We start from the raw sequence: 17,199 nt of genomic DNA, 5'->3' as shown, positions 1-17,199 counted from the left end.
AATTCGACAGTTTCCTGCAACAGCCGTTTAGCTTTGGAGCACACACTCCTGCCTGAGTTCAGCAGGACAGTCCTTCTGCTGGTCACAGTTGGGACCACTCGTGCATCTGCAGTCAACTGTAAGTTAGCTACATGGCCATTACTGGGGGGTTAGCTGGCTGTTGGAGCACTGGAGTGACCCAGCATGTGGCTTTCATCATCTGGCAGACTAACTTAGGCTTATTTCCATGCTTCTGTTTGCATCTCACTTGATGGACCCTGGGGACAAAGCAAGAACAAGGTCAGTGCATGCTGAAGGAGTGGACAGACAGACTCCACCTTTTGACAGGAAGATCTACAAAGTCACATTGTAAATGGATAAGAATACTGGCATGTGAAGAATTCATGTTTTTCAGTCTATCACAGTAAGGAAGATCTAGCCATTTCTTTTGCTAGCAAATTCATCAAAGACACGGCAATCCTGAGGTTGAGTTTGAAGTCCTCATGTTGAATTTAAAAAAATAGCAGTGTTACCAATGTCCTATCTTCCCCAGTTTTATCTGTCAAATTAGGGGCAGATGATAACACAACTTCTTACTCATTCCTAGAGGGAACTATAAAACTTTCTGAGTAAAAGTGTGTCCTCATCTTCTACCCCCTAGGATTGAATTAAGGTGCAGTCAAGGGCTTAGTGCATATCACATGGCAAATATATTTGGAAACAAAAATTTTTAGCAAACTGCCCTTTGTTTATAACTTGTGTCAAAAACAGACAAAGACATGCTAAATAAAGGAAGCATTTATATGTGTGGGTTTTTTTTTCAGTTGTTTGATGGGTTCATTCTATGTGTCCAATTACTTCTTCATTTCTCATCCGTGTACTGTCTGTCTCTCATTACTGAAAAAAAAACATCAAAACACACTTTAAATACAGAGTAAAATGCTCCTTGTTGTTCATAGTGGAAAAGGAAGCTTACAGTTAATTAGGACGTGCCAGTCATAACAATCAGGGTTGATTATAGGTGTTTGTCTACATTCAGTTTTCCTGGTGAGATGTTTTCATAAAAATGAAAGAAAGTTCATTTGAAGCTAATTTTGTGTGGCTACAGCTTAATGTGCGACTTGCACTTAAGAAATCAGCGTAAGTCTCTTTTGTGTGAAATAGTAAGGTTATGTTTTTGTGAAATGGTTAACTGGTGAATCATCGCAGATGTGTTTACCTTTAAGATGACAATTGCTTATATGCTAAAAAGAATCATGACTTTTTTTGAAATCATGTTGGTTTTAATCATCTTTCACTACTACCATGTTGTATTGAAGGCAATAGTTGCCTTAAACAGGATATTATGGAGATCAGGGAGTCATCTGGAGGTGAGCATCTTACCATGTGACTTTTTTTCTTTCTCTCCTTCTCTCCTTCCCTTGAGGCAGATCTTGTGTAGAACAAGCTGACCTCAAACTAGTTACTATAGCTAAAGATGACCTTGAACTCTTGATGCTACCAATTTCACCTCTTGGTAGGGATAGAATTATATGCCACCATGCCCTGTTTTATGCAGTGGTGCTGGCGAGCAAACCCAGGGCTTCTTGAAGGCTGGACAAATACTTTACCAACTGAACTACACACCCAGCCTCTCCTCGACTTCTCTCTCTCCCCCCTTCCCCTCCACTCCACTCTCTTATTTTGGTGGGTTTGTTTTTTGTTTTTCGAGACAAGGTTTCTCTGTAGCTTTGCACTTTTCCTGGAACTCACTCTGTAGACCAGGCTGGCCTTGAACTCACAGAGATCCGCCTGGCTTTGCCTCCCGAGTGCTGGGATTAAAGGCGTTTGCCACCACGCCTGCATCTAAGTAAGTGCTCTACCACTGAGGTACACCCTCCGCTTTCATCATGTGATCTTCATGCCTTTTCTCTAGTTTAAACAGAGGTAACTGGTCACATTCCATTCACTGGAATACACTTGGTCAGCTTCAAGCTAAGGAAGGGAAGGAAAGAAGAGAAAATATAGAACAAAGGAGGATGGAAGGGAAAAGAGAAAGAGGGAGCAGGGGAGAAAAGAATGCTATCAGTGTTGCAGAAAAATGCCATAGTGGCAGCAGTTTCAAGAGGTATACTAGCCACTTCCAGGCTGGACCATTCCATCTCAGCACACATGCTTTCCCCACTAGCTAAGAGGCCATCTTTTGAGACGACCCAGAAAACAATTCAGCAGCTCTCTCCATCTCTCCTACCATTTAATAATGACGACACCGTTCTTCCCTTTCTAAGTACTTTGGCTCTATGTTTCAGATTAAGCTATTTCTTCTCTTTGGAGTGATCTCTCCTGTGCCCTTACATGAAGAGTTGTACATTCGTTAGGAGGTAGCCAGATCATTACCCTTCAGAGGCAATTTGCTTGGATCCATTTCCCTTCTCTGGATTAGCGGACCCTTCCACAGTGCAGCTTGTTGCTGCCATTTCAGATGGCACCCATAGAAATCGTAGTATTCTGGATTCAGGTACCACTAGTCCCACTAGCCAAGGCGCCTTGTATATGATATAACCTGCTTGAGACATACATGTAGGCATTTGGTATATATTTACTGAATTGATTATATCCAGAAATTCCAAAAGCCAACTCACATTTGATCTCTTTTGATTGGGCTGTATCCAGAACTAAACAAGGCAATCTGCAGAGACAAGGTCTTGTACAGAAGGGTTGGAGTATAAATAGGGTGACCACAAGGTTCTAGGACCTCTCATGTTTGTTCCTCAATGACAGTACAGACAAACTTAAAGCATGACCTGGTCCTAGCCGTATTCACTCGGCCCCATTTTCATCATTATCACCATTTATGTTATTTGTTTCCCCTACCAGTGTGGGAAAGGTCTCTTCACTGATTTCTGGCCCCATTCCTAAATGTCAAGGCCCTTTGCCCTCCAGTCCTTTCTTCCATGATGTTAGTGTCATTTTCAGGGATTATGAGCCAATCTCCAGTCCTCAGTCTGGGTCACTAATTAATCATTACATCCTAGGAAGCACCAAGCCTTCTAGAATGCTACATGCCACAGTTTTGTTTTGTTCTTTGATCAGGGACACATTGCTTCAGAGGGCAGCAGAATAGCTGCTGCTCAAGGCTTCTGTCACCTGTGCCCTTTACCCACTGGGTTCCCCAGCATCCTCAAAATGCATGGCCCAAGGACCAGCTACCCAGAGCAGCTAAAGCTGAGTTTTAAAGACAGATTCCTCCAAAGCTTTCTTCTGCTCTGGAACAGGGTCCTAAATACACCGAACGAGAGATTCCTCCCCAGTCAAACCAATTGTAGAGAGAGACTACTTGCTTTTTTTTCTTGTTAAACTGGCTTTAGCCTGGGTTTTAGCCAGCCTAATAAATAGAGGAAGTTGGATGCATCCCCAGCCTCCTGATGTCATGGTTTGGGGCACTCTGCAACTGTGGGAGGTTTCAGTTAATCTCAGCAATTGGTGAGTTAGCTGTTCTTCTCTGAGAAACCTCTCTATTCTGTGCCATCTCTTACATAAGTTGATAGGATTTCTTTTGTGACTTGCCCTTTCCTTTTAATGATGTAAGATCCCCAAACATTGGCAGCCACTATGTTTTGTTACTGAAGTGCTGGTGTGGATGAGATTCTGCTTCCTGCTGAGTTGCTCTGGGGGATGAGGGCTGATGGGGGTATGGTGTCCATCAAGGTAAGTTGGGATTCACAAGCAGGAGGATGAGTAGCATTTTAGTTAAGTTTAGGGCTCAGTGTCCATCAGGCAAGTTCACAGCATTTCTTTGCTATTGTTTTCAGTAATTTGCTCAAGTGAATTCCTATTTTCTGGGAGGGAAACTGGTTTCTTGTCTCTGAGATCAGAAGCCCTTTTGCCCCAAAGTAGGAGTGGAGGTGACAATGAGGAGAAAAATTGATGACATCCCCTCCCATTTGTCTCACCCTAGACCTTCATTGAGGAGCTCTGTTTAGTCCTCAGTTTTTCACTTTTCTTCACCAAAAGAAATAGCCTTACTTGTATAAGTAATACATGAAGACATTGGTGTGTTCTAGAGAATTAAAGTAGGCTTTACCCGCTATGTAGCAGTCCTGTCTATGAAGGATTAGTACGTTTTCTTCTATGATTTTTTTTATATGAGCTGACCCATGTCATTATACAAACAAACACACACATATACAGCTTGATCATTTCTTAACATGGCCTCGTGTATACATATTAGTGAATCAAGAATTTGCTTTTTTCACTGGCAGTCTCTATAATGTCATTAAAATCAACTGCACTTTTAGCCATTGAATCGTATTGGATGATGTGGCTGTGCCATCATTTAAATATTCATCCCCTGGGATATAGAGAATCCCTCCCTCCCCTCCCATGAGGCTGTAATAATAGTGTTTTTCTTGATGTATTTATGGATGCCTGAATTTAAAATCTCTGCACATTTTTAGTGTTTTAAGATAATATCTTCAGAATAAATTATACACATAGTTCATACAGTGTTGCTTTATGGATGTGATTTATGCATATGATTTCAGCACTGACTACTTGGAATTAGATACCAATTAGGAGGCTCATCCCTGGGAGAAGACTAATTCACCCTCTGTCAGCAGTCCTTAGTTGCAGTAGTTCTTTGTAAAGTACCTGGAAGAGGTTTGAGAAAGGAAAGGGAAAGGGGGCAGGAAATGTAATTTTATTTTAATTTCAAAAATAAAAACAATTATGAGTAAAATAAAATGTAGAAACAAAATAAAGTATATGCAATTCAAAAATCAAAATCTCAAAATTTTTTTTCCAGCAGTGGTGCATGCAAATGTTTATTTTGCAACATGCTCTCCAGCTTTGGGTATTATTAGCATGTTTTTTCATCCACTGGGAAAAACAAATGTCATTGTTGTTTGTCCTACTTTTCTACCTGAAAATGTTCCAAAGGAGAAAGTGGAGCCTCCTGTTGTTCATTAATCAGTTGCATTACCCGGAATAATTAAGTGTGCTTTATTGTGGTTGTCAGTTGGGTTTTGGAAGGCAAAATATGCTTGAGTTGTGAAATGACATCAAAATATTACTTAGAATTCCTATGTAGAAAATAATTTTTATAGATTTTCAATACCATGATTTCCATACTCTACTCACAATGAATTTGTTTCCATTTGATTATGTGAATGTTTTGGTGGCAGTCATATATCCATTCAGTTGTAATCCATTCATCCAAGGACAGAACAACATGTTTGGCCTTCAGTTTTTCTTGCCTTCTATAAACATTGCTTAATGGATTTTTTGGCATGTTGGGTTTTAATTTATCAAGACATGAATTTTTCCTCTTAATGAACCTTCTATGATCAATAAAATTTCACTATGATTACTTATTTCTTCTTTGCACTCATATCCTTGATTCCTCCTTGAACATCATCTTCTGCCCTAGCAGTAAGTTGACAAAAGACAGAAGTATGTCAGTTGGCTCCAAGATGACCCAATAGGTAGTTTCTTTATTGAAAATCTTGATTTTGAAAATTGTGATGGTTCTGTTTCACATGAGATGATGCCGTTAAAGTGTGCTAGAATATTCTAAAAAATACAAATCAGGGAGTCAGCAGAGCTCTGTGCTCTAAATAGCTTCCCTGTTTCTTCCCTCCACCATGTTTGTGGTATTTCTCTCAGTCATGCTGTAATGAATAACCCCATCTCCCCTTTGCAGCTCAGGGCCAAACTTATTAGTCAGTAATAAGTCATTTTCTTAGCCTTCTTAGAGAAAATAATTTGCCTTTGGCTTTGTAAACACCTGGCAAACAACTACCCAATACTTGATGTAAAGGAATTTAGGTTCTAGGGAAGGTAAGATTCAGAATATCTGAGAAAAAATTACTAAAAAAGGTACAGAATATGAAGTGATACATGGCCAATTGTTGTCTCTAGAAGAGTCTGCTACACTTCTGATCTATTTTGATCACCTCACCATCTGCTTAAGTTTCTTTTTCTGTTGTGGTGAAAAACTATCCTGACAAAAGCAACTTAAGAAAGGAACTGTTCATTTTGGCTCATACAGTCTACCATGACCATGAAGTCAAGGCACCCGGAGCTTGAAGCAGCTGGTTACATGACAGCCAAGTCAGAAAGAAGAGAGTTATGAGTGCTTATTGTCAGCTGGCTTTCTCCTTTTTATGCAATGTAGGAACCAATCATTGGGAATGATGCCACCCATTTTTTTTTTAAAGATTATTCATTTATTATGTATACAGTCTGCATGTATCCCTGTATACCAGAAGAGGGCACCAGATTTCATTTCAGGTGGTTGTGAGCCACCATGTGGTTGCTAGGAATTAAACTCAGGACCTCTGGGAGAGCAGCCAGTGCTCTTAACCTCTGAGCCATTTCTCCAGCACCCCACCCCACCCCGATGCCACCCATTTTTTATGTGGGTCTTCCCTAAACAAGATAATCCCTCACAGGCACACCCAGAGACTAGCTCAATCAAATTAACTCCTCACAAACATCCTTAGAAGCTTGTGTTCTAGATGCTTCTACTCCTAGGTGAATCAACACTAACCGTTAGACTATCCAGCATACCTCTAACACAATTAATACTGATTTAGACTGAGCAGCAATGTATATGTGGATGGGGTCATTCCCTCACTCCCCTACAAAAAAACCCTTAGCTTCTGGGTTGTTTTTGTCAGTTATAATCTGTCCCTTGGTAGCAGAACTTGCATTATTCATTTCTTTTGTAAGTCTACCGCCAACATGCACTTCTGGCACCATGAAAGTCCACTTTGCATTGGCCTAATTATCTGTTCTTGTTTTTATTTTCAGATGTGCACAGAGTTTCTCCACTCTTTGCTCTGAACTTCCTGTCAGGTGAGTCAAGATAGTTCTACATGGTAGTACAGTAAAAATAATGAACATACTTGGTTTTGTTGTTGGTTTTTCCCTTTCATATTCCTCTGGCTTCTTCATTCCATATCTCCATTTTTCTTACAACCTTGTGTATTCCTGTTTGGTTTGTAACTCTTTATTCCCACTTGGAGCTCTCCTTTTTTTAGACATTTGATTTTTCTTACAGAAAGGCCCTTGTTGAACCTTTCTTCTTGGTAACCCAGTTCTTTGTGAATAGGCTTTCAGAAAAATGTGGCGATTTTGGAGTGGGAGTAGACATTGAAAGTTGAAGAAGGAGACTTATTTACATAGGATTATTTTTTTTAATATTGTCTAGCTGTCTTGCTCTTTGGACTGGCTTCCCTGGCACCAGCAGCTTTTGTCATGTTTTGAAACAGACAATGGTGTATTTTCCTGGTCACCTGAAGGGCTGTGCACATGCAACTTTCAGAGTGACTTTCAACCAGATTTCTGCTTAACTCTCTTCTAGACAGAAATTCTGAAGCCACTACTGACTTCCATCCTTCCCTCTCTGTCCCTTCCTTTAATTTTTGCAGTACTTTGGGTCAAATCACAGTGTCTTTCATGTACTTAAGCAAGTGCTCTACTGATAACCTATGCCCAGTATTATTACTTTTCCTTTTTTTGAGACTCAAATAGTGGTTGTTTTGGGGTTTTACTTTATATAAATTGTCAAAATCTTATAAACAATATAAATATTTGTTATAACAAATTTAAATTAGTATAGTCCTATAATAATTTACAAAATAAATAACACATAATTAAAGTAGATAATAGTAAGCTATTGTTACAAATAAAGGTTTAAAAACCTAAGTAGGTTCACACAGCTAGTACATATGCAAGCTCTGATTTAAAGCTGGAGTTGACATGATACAGTAATAAAAGCAAAGAAAGGCCAGAATATTGGTTTAGGAGGTGTAGGCAGTTTGGCTTTCCCAAGAATCTGCCTTCCTCTACTGTATGATCTCCTGAAGCACCCATACCATGTGCTCTGACCAACTCCTACTTCCTACCCAGTACAGGTCAGCATTGAAGGATATTTGTTTGTTTTCGAGTCAGAGTTTCTCTGTGTAGCTCTGGCTGTCCTGGAATTCACTATGTGCACTAGGCTGGCCTTGAACTCCCAGGGCTCCTCCTGCCTCTGCCTTCTTAGTGCTTTTGACTAGAGTCTCTGTTCTAGTTTCATTTCTGTTGCTGCCTATGTTCTCTGCTCTTACAGAGTTCAAGATCCCCTGTTTAGGAAATGGAGCCAGTCATGGTGGGACAGTCTTCTCACCTCAATGAACATAATCAAGAGGACTCCCCTCCAAACTAACCTGATCTAAATAATTGCTCATTGAGACTGTTTTCCCAAGTGGTTCTTGTCTGTGTCGTATTGTAAAACTACCACAGTTCCCTCTCCTATTTCTCTCCTCTACATATTCATAGAATTATTTTGTAGCAACAGATTATGGACCAAATCCATTTTAAAATCCTTTATGAGTGGTTGCTGGAGGGTTGGAGTGAGGTGATGTCTAATCTTCAATAGAAGAGCATATTGTATTTTAGTGCTTTGGTTTTTTGTTGTTGTTTTAAGCCAACTTGAGCCCCATCGGCCATGAAGAGAAAGTGTCTTTTACATTTACCAGGTTTGAAAAACATTACTATTTATCTGACAATACCAATAGCTACAGAATGTAGGTAGTGGCTGTAAACTCTCAAGGGCAAGACAGATATCTTATTTATTGAAGAACAGTGAGGCCCTCAGAAAATATATATAAACTAGATGCAAGAAAATATTCCAAAATATGTTCAAACTCAGCATTAGAACACACTGTAAACTTATCTTTTGATTGCTTATAATTGTAGTCAGAAGATTTCCTGTGTCCTGCTGGCCTGCAGGTCAGGACAAAACTCTCCCACTCATGTTCCCCCAAGTAAACACACAGAGGCTTATATTAATTATGAACTATGTGACCATGGCTCAGGCTTATTACTGACTAGCTCTTACACTTAAATTATCCCATAATTCTTATTTATGTTTAGCCACGTGGCTTGTTTTTACTCAGTTCTGCCTTCACATCTTGCTTCCTCTGTGTCTGGCTGACAAATCCTGACTCAGCATTCTTCTTCCCAGAATTCTCCTTGTCTACTTATCCTACCTATACTTCCTGCCTAGCTACTGGCCAATCAGCATTTTATTTATCAACCAATCAGAGCAACACATATTCACACCATACAGAATGACATTCCATAGCACTTCCCCTTTTCTGTCTAATCAAAAAGGAAAGTTTTAACTTTAACATCGTAAAATTATATATAACAAAACAGTTATCAAGCAAGAATTACAGTTACAATATCTAGTCTATTTATATTTGGCAAATTCAAAGAAAATATTCTATTTATCCTATATTTATGAGTCTAAGATTCCATATCTAACTTATCTTTAAGGAAAATTATAACTATAACTATCTAGTCTTCAACTACATAAAAGGCTCCAGAAGGATAAAACATTACCTAAGTAAACAGGAAATGCATTCTAAGCAACTTTCAAAAATCTAGAATGACAGAGACATCTTCTGCCTGGACAGTTACCCAAAGTTCCTCTGTAATGTTGAGGCATCCATCTTCAGTCCATAGGCCTAGTCTCTCAGTCATTTTTTCTCTGTGCCCTGTAGAATGTCTGGTGGTCTCCTCTGCAAATTAGGAACCTGAAGGACCATCTTGTCTTACAAAGTTCAGTGGTCACCTTTCTATAGGTCCTGCATGTCCAGTCAATACAACATTTAGTCAAGTTGTCTGGGCAAGAACAGTTTCTTGCCCAAATGGCTACTTTTGCCAAGAAGAAGATAGACTCCATATGAAGTGTCGTGCCCATCTTTCTCTTTGAAGTAAATTGGTGCTGCCAGGAGCAGATATGTCTCACTGTCCAGAAAGTCTAAGTTTTTAAAATATTTTAAATGTTATATTCTGTAGATCTTTGAAATGTTTGAAGATTACCTACCTAATTGAAATTATCTATGTATATCTAGAAAACTTAACTAACATGACTATAAGTTTTACTATCATAAAAGACTAATTATTAATCTGTATTTCTTAATTATCCATTATAATCTAAATGACATAAACACAATACCTTAAACAAGAGTAGAAATATATATAGTATAACAAAGTCGAATATAAATTTGTATCAATAAACAAAAATCCATAGCAATGTAGAACATTTTAAAACAAGTTGTTGCTCTTTAAAAGTAGGTTCATTAATCTACCCTTTCATCCTATCATATCTAAACTATTCCCTTTTCTTCTTTAGAAAGAGATTGCATTTATAATCAACCTGCTTTAAATAAAAATAAACATTCATAAACAATATTTTGGGGATTTGGACATAGCTTCTCATACTACTTCCTGGTGGATGAGGGCTCTGGAACGCTAATGGGGATCCTGAGAAATTGAGTTATGGTCAAGCCCTGATTGGAGTAGTCTGTGACATTGTATTCTCTGAGCCAGTTGCCTTGAAGCTGTTTTTGGATGTTGGATCATCTGGGCCATGGTGTCATCAGAGACCTTTCAGGGAATCTTGGCTGATCAAACCATATTAGCCTGGAAGTAATCCACAGGTTCTTATCTTCTGTGGAAACAAAAACAGAATCTCTTTTCCAAAACAACATATCCTTAGACATAGATTTTGAAATCAAAATATCTTAAAAATACACATATTGATTTAACTCAGCAGCTTTTACAATCAAATGTCTTTCTGCACTTAAAAATCCCAAAGACAATACAATCCAGATTCTGTGTGATATCCATCTTTACATGGCTTATTTTTTATATTACCTTTACTTTCTCTTTAAAAAGTTTATTTTTAAAAACTATTTCTTTATATAACCATCTATATTCATTTTCTTCTCTCTTTCAAGCCTACATACATTTTTACACACAGTGTAAACTGTTTAGAGTCTTATTTCATCTGAATCTGCCTTAATGTGAATCTATTGCTTTAAACTGCAGTGGTTAGTACTGAAGCAGCAGCCTTGGCTGCTGACTCCATCCATCTCAACATGGTAGAGATAATTCACTGTCAGCTCTGGGAGCCATGCTGGCCACTGACTCTAGGAGACAGAGGGTCTATACTTCTATCAAAGCATCATGTAGCCCAGAAACCTCTTTTTTCCCTATTCTGATTTTTACTTTCCAAATTTCTTAACAGGGACCTTAATTTATTAGGTTTAGATATACCCTTAGGTATATCTAAAATCTCAATGTGACTGTATTCTCAACTATAGCCTATGTTTTGATATGCAATGTTTTTATTATTGATGAGGCTAAATTTTTAATGAACTGTCTTGTTTATAAAGTAATGCTTTTGTTTTAAAGTATAATTTTTTTCTAATTTCAATATATAGTATTTAATTTTTTCTTTATTAAGAATTGTTTTATTCATCTTACATACCAACCACCTATCCCCCTCTCTTCCCTCTTCCCACCCCCTCAGCCTGACCCCTCCAACCCATCCCCCATCCCCTCCTCTGAAAAGGTAAGGCCTCCCATGGGGAGTCAGCAAAGCCTGATACATTCAGTTGAGGCAGGTCCAAGCCCCTCAGAATTTAATTGTTTTGACACAGGATTTCATGTATTAGCCAAAGATGACCTTGAACTTCTGTTCTTGCTGCCTTCACTTCTCAAGTGCTGGGATTTCAGTATGGATCTTTTGTTTTCAGTACTGGGGAAGCCAAGGTCTCATGCACACTAGGCAAATGCTCCTCCACTGAACTGTATCCCTTGCATTACTTTCCTTTGGGTTGATTTTGGCATAGAATGTTCCTATCCTTTTACACTCAAGTTTTCAGTAACAAGTTCTAATTGTGCCTTCGTTTTGTAGTAACATGGAGTTGGAGGTTGTATTGTGTATTTTTTTTTAACCTATCTGTACTCACCTCTTATTGGGATCATTTAGTTCATTTATATATAAGATGAATCTTAAAGTTCTCATGTTTTTAAATTTATCATATTGTGTTGTTTTCCTAACCATTCTTAGTTTCTTTGCCCTCTCTTTGTCTTCTTTCAAGTTGACTATTTCAAATACTGTTTTGCTCTCTTCACTATTAGGCTGCTTCATGAACCATTTCTAGTCTCACTGCCCCTGTTCTCTGAATGTGGGGGACAGTTGTGTAGCTGGGCCTGTTTGAGGGGCCCCTGGCAGTGGGATCAGGATCTATCCCTTGTGCATGAGCTGGCTTTCTGGAGCCCACAACCTATGGTGGGACACCTTGCTCAGCCTTGATGCAGTGGGTAGGGGCTTAGTCCTTCCTCAACTGAATGTACCAGGCTTTGCTGACTTCCCATGGGAGGCCTTACCCTTTTGGAGGAGGATATGGAGGGTGGGTTGGGGGGAAGGCAGGGGGGTGGGAGTGGGGAGGACAGGGAAATCCATGGCTGATATGTAAAATTAAATTAAATTATAAAATAAAATAAAAAAGATATTGGAATAAAATAAAGATTAATTTCAAGTGAGAATTTGTTTTTTGTTGTAGTGGTGGGGGGTTGTTTTTTGGTGGAAAAATAATCGCTGTTTTGTCTATTTGAAAATGCCTTCCTTTTATCCTCATTCACAAAAGGTGTTTTCACTGGGAGTGCAATTTTCTCTGCACACATTGTAGGTAATACTACATTGTCTTGTGGCTTCTGAGAAGAGACTTGTCAATGTAACAATTGCTCCTTTAAAATGGAATGACCTTATTTTCCTGTAGCCATTGTCAAGACATTTTTTGAAAACCGTAAGTTTTCCCCAGTTTATGAGCAGGCTTGGTACAGATCTCTTTTTATTTGCTTATTGTAACTGAGGTTCTATGGGCTTCTTGAATCCGCATTAATGTTTTTCCATCAGTTTGGACTCGTATTCCAAATACTAAATTTCCCTATTCTCTCATCTTGGACTTTTACTTGCGTATATGTTGGCCTTCTAGTTCTCTTCTCCATATCTCTGTACTTTTCTTTGATGTTTCACGTCTGAAACCCATTTGCTTCATTGGCCTTTACCTTTAGGTGCATGTGGCTTCATTGCTTAGGTTACCTTTCTGGCTTCCTATTTAATCTTCCATTTTGGCCAGACATGTTTAATATTTTATTCATGATTTTGTGTTGTTTTCAACAGAAGATTCAGTCTAATAAGCTAGCTCAACTTATTCCTATAATGCAAAAGAGATTTGTGTGTGCTTTAAGAGAGATTTGCCAGACGTGCTTCTTTTACCAGAATTTAGGTAGAAATTTAATTGAAATTAATTTTACTCAGGGTTTCCTGGTTTTTTTGTTTCTTCTCTTTGGAAAGTTAAATAATTTAAATTAATTGCTTTTTTTTTTACTTTTTGTGCTTCCTTTGTCCACACTAAGAACCTTTCTTCTTCTCCTTCTCCTTCTCATCCTTCTTTCTTTCCTCTTCCTCCTCCTCCTCTTTCTTCATTTTTGTTTTTGCTTTTTGGAGACAGAATTTCTCTGTGTAGCCTTGGATGTCCTGGAACTCACTTTGTGGCCCAGGCTGGCCTTGGACTCACAGAGATCCGCTTGCCTCTGCCTCCCCAGTGCTGGGATTAAAGGGGTGCACCACCATGCCCATCTTGTGCTAGACTTCTTAGCCAATATTTATGACTCAGTGTAAATATCTTGAATAAATTGAGTTTTCTAGAAGACACTTGTTTTATCTCATTACATGGATCAAATATTGATCATTGCATATCTCATCACTGTTATACTATGATTGAATTATTACAGTTAACCAAAGATAACAGAATAGCCCTTACTCAACCCCGCCATACAGTAATTTCAAGCTACTTCCTCTTCTTTAACTATTCTTTACCTACATGAAGATAAATTCTCCTAACTGAAACAAACAATTTATGAATTTTTAAAATGTAAGCCCTTTTTTGAAGGTAGACTCACTTTATGGTCTAAGACAATATCATTCTTTATCAACAAAAGACTCACTGGCCTGGTACTCTTGTGAGTAAAAAATGGTAAGATTCTTGAAGATAGTCAACTCTACTGGGAGACTGAGACAAAGATGGGCTTTCTGTTTGTTTTTGTTTTTTTTCATCCTTCATCATTTTAATCCCTGTACTATCTGACCTTGCACATACTAAGTATGAAAGGAGGATTTGCTGAATGAATGGGTGAATAAAAGAATGAAGAGTGTAGCTAACATTTGTAGAGTACTCACAGTATCAGCCACTGATCAGCGATCTCTTGATTACTCCTCAGAGATGTTCTATCAGGTTGATGTCATTATCCCAGTTTGCTAAATGACACATTTGTCCATTGGAAGTGCCCTGCCCAATAACCCTCACATTATATAGCAGAACTGGAAACTTTGAACTCATTTTTTTCTAGCCCTTGCCATGATGTGTGAACACATTATCTCCAGTTTGTAGTTATCATGGTGGCTAGATTCATAGGCACCTTGAACAGGAGTACTGATAGCTGGGAGCACACAGCCTGCTCACAGTAACTACCCCTCTGGCTGGATAGAAGGAGTGTGCTCACTGGGTCTCCATGCCTCCTTGTGCCTGAGCCTGTGAATGTGTTGCTGGCTTCTTCCTCTCTCAGCTTCCCTTGTCAGCTTTAGTAGCATAACATAGTCTTAGCACTTTCAGTTCTCTTCATGTGCTGAGCTCTCAAGTCTGAGCCCTGTCTCTACTACATAGATCACTTCTAGTTACCTCCAATTCAGCCCTGATGTCTTATTTAGTATGTATTGGCCCTTGATAACGAATGGTTGAATGAATAAATAAATGAATGACACTTTGAAATTAAAATCTGATCTAAACTTTGCATTTAAAAGTGTTGCTATGTGGGTAGGGGATTTAGCTCAGTGGTAGAGCACTTGCCTAGCAAGCGCAAGGCCCTGGGTTCAATCCTCAGCTCCAAAAAAAAAGACAAAAGACAAAAGACAAAATAACAAAAAAAGGTGTGTGACACCACCGCCTGGCTTCCTATCATTTTGGGAAGCAGAGGCAGGCAGATCTCTGTGAGTTCGAGGCTAGCCTGGTTCCAGGAAAGGCTCCAAAGCTTCACAGAGAAACCCTGCCTTGAAAAACCAAAACAACAAAAAAAAAGTGTTGCTATGTTAACCACTAGAAATGCAAACAATGACAATAAAATAAGTCCCAGTAAGAAGTAAATGCAGTGTAGCTTTCCTTTGATAGTGTAAGAAACAAATAAGATAGATTATTTAGAGGTGTCTGTGATGCCTGATTGTTGGCATTGTTTTATAGTGGTCATAATTATGTATGAAATAGTTTAGTTGTTAATTTGTTCTTTTTGTATTTTGCATGTATTTTCCACAATTCTACCATGTTCATCATTTTAAGTATGGTATCTTGGTAAACCTGGAATTTTCATTTTGATAGCCATTGATCACCTGGAATTGCTAGTTCTCTGCAAGCACACTACAATTATAACTATAGTACTACTAAGAAGGCAGCATGGAGGTGGTCTTACTTGAGGGATGGCCTTGGGTCATTACTGTGTTAGGATTATGGCAGCTCTGATGATCTGTTGTCCCTCTTATTTTGTTCCAGGATGCTTTTCTCTGGTGGGAAGTGTGGCCATGTTGGCAGGCCTGAAGAAGTTTTACTGCTATACAAGATATTCCTTGTCATCCTTTGTTTTCATGTCATTGTGGTTACATCCCTAAAAGGTAAGGTGTCAATTTGCCTCCCTCCCTCCCTCCCTTCACTATTATTATTATTATTATTATTATTATTATTATTATTATTATCTTATGATGGGTGGCAGTATATGCCATAGCACATGTTGGGAAGTCAGAGAACAACTTTGTGGAGTTCGTCCTCTCCTTTCACTTCTATGTAGGTTCCAGGGATCAAACTCAGGTCATTTTGCTTGTAAGGCAAGTGCCTTTACCCACTGAGCCATTTTGCTGATCTTTCCTTCATGTTTTTCTTGTCTATCTTTTTTGTATGCATGATTTGTGTCATTGTTCATAATGTTTAGTATAGTAAAATATGTATATATATATAATAGTTATCATCCTTTACATTTATTTAGTGTGTGTATGTGTGTGTGTGTGTGTGTGTGTGTGTGTGTGTGTGTGTGTTCAGAAGACAACTTACTGTGTTATGAGAGTTGGTTCTTTCCTTCCGCCGTGTGAGTTCCAGAGATTGAACACAGGTCATCAGACTTGCCTTTATTTGCCAGCTCCAATAGTTAGCATTTTAAAATATACTGTTTGTTGGCATTAAGTACAATCATATTTTTGGTGCAACTATCACCACTATTCATTTCCAGAATATTTTCATCATCCCAGTGAATAACTATGTGCTTATCCTCCCTATAACTTCTTTCAGTTTGTATGAATTTGCTTCTTGCAGGTACTTCACATAAGTGGAAACACAATATTTATCCCATTTTGCCTGGTTTAGTTCATTTAACATATTTTTATTGACCATCTACTGTAGACAAATTTCTAAATGGTCTTATTAAATAAGAAACACAGAGCCAAATACAAAGTTAAAAGCCCAAGAGGTCAGAGCAACAGCCACAACTCCATTTAACTTACCACTTGCTGTCGTCCTGAGAGAGAGAAAGAAAGAGAGAGACCTTTTTTCTGTGTGTCTTGTGTTTTATTGCTTTCCTGTTCTGCCTTCTCATTGGCTCTAAGCCCAGCCACATGACTTCCTCATTACTGCCTGTCTATACAGGCCTCCTGGTCTCCATGGTTGGTACTGGGATTAAAGACTCAAGGGTCACCAAGCTGGGCTGTGTCCTTAACCACACAGGGACTCTGCCTGCCATGTGATCAGATTAAGGGTGTGGGCTCTGATCTCCAGGCAAATGTTATTTATTAACATACAAATAAAATCAAATTTCAGCATAATTAAAATATCACCACAATCTATGCTGTAGTTATGTATCAGAGTTTCATTCATTTTAAAGGCTAAATATATTCAATTGTAGTACATGTGCCACATTTTGTTTATTCATTCATCTGTTCCTGGACATTGTGGTTGTTTGTGTCTTTTAGCTACTGTGAGTAGTGCTGTTATGATCCTAGGCATGCAAATATCTGACTCCATGCTTTCATTTCTTCGTGGGATACACCTAGGATTAGTTGCTGAGTCATTTGCATTTTTGAGGAAGTGCCAGCCTCTTTTCTGTAGTGGCTATACATTTCACATTCCTACAAGCAAAGCACAGGGATTCCAGTTTCTCCACATCCTTGACAACATTTATTTTCTTTTGTTTTGGTGGTAGGTATGAAGTAACATCTTACTATGGTTTTGATTTGCAGTTCCTTAGTGATTTCAGCATCTTTAGGGGCACTTATTAGCCATTTTAGCTCTTATTTAGAGA

At 38.6% G+C, this 17,199-nt stretch overlaps 1 protein-coding gene across 6 annotated transcripts in view; it reads left to right on the top strand.

Moving 5' to 3' along the window:
• Adgrg2 (adhesion G protein-coupled receptor G2) overlaps positions 1 to 17,199 on the top strand; it is a 115,341-nt gene that overhangs the window by 36,529 nt on the left and 61,613 nt on the right. For all 6 annotated transcript variants that reach the window (XM_036175213.1, XM_036175217.1, XM_036175215.1 and 3 more), the window contains exons 2-3: positions 6,772 to 6,816; positions 15,408 to 15,526. In XM_036175213.1, coding sequence (XP_036031106.1) covers positions 15,409 to 15,526 — 118 coding nt within the window. In that variant the 5' untranslated portion in view covers positions 6,772 to 6,816; position 15,408. The remainder of the gene's footprint in view (positions 1 to 6,771; positions 6,817 to 15,407; positions 15,527 to 17,199) is intronic.

The sequence above is a fragment of the Onychomys torridus genome, chromosome X (genome assembly GCF_903995425.1).
Source record: "Onychomys torridus chromosome X, mOncTor1.1, whole genome shotgun sequence".
NCBI classification, from domain to species: domain Eukaryota; kingdom Metazoa; phylum Chordata; class Mammalia; order Rodentia; family Cricetidae; genus Onychomys; species Onychomys torridus.
This window is presented reverse-complemented; position numbering and strand designations above follow the sequence as displayed.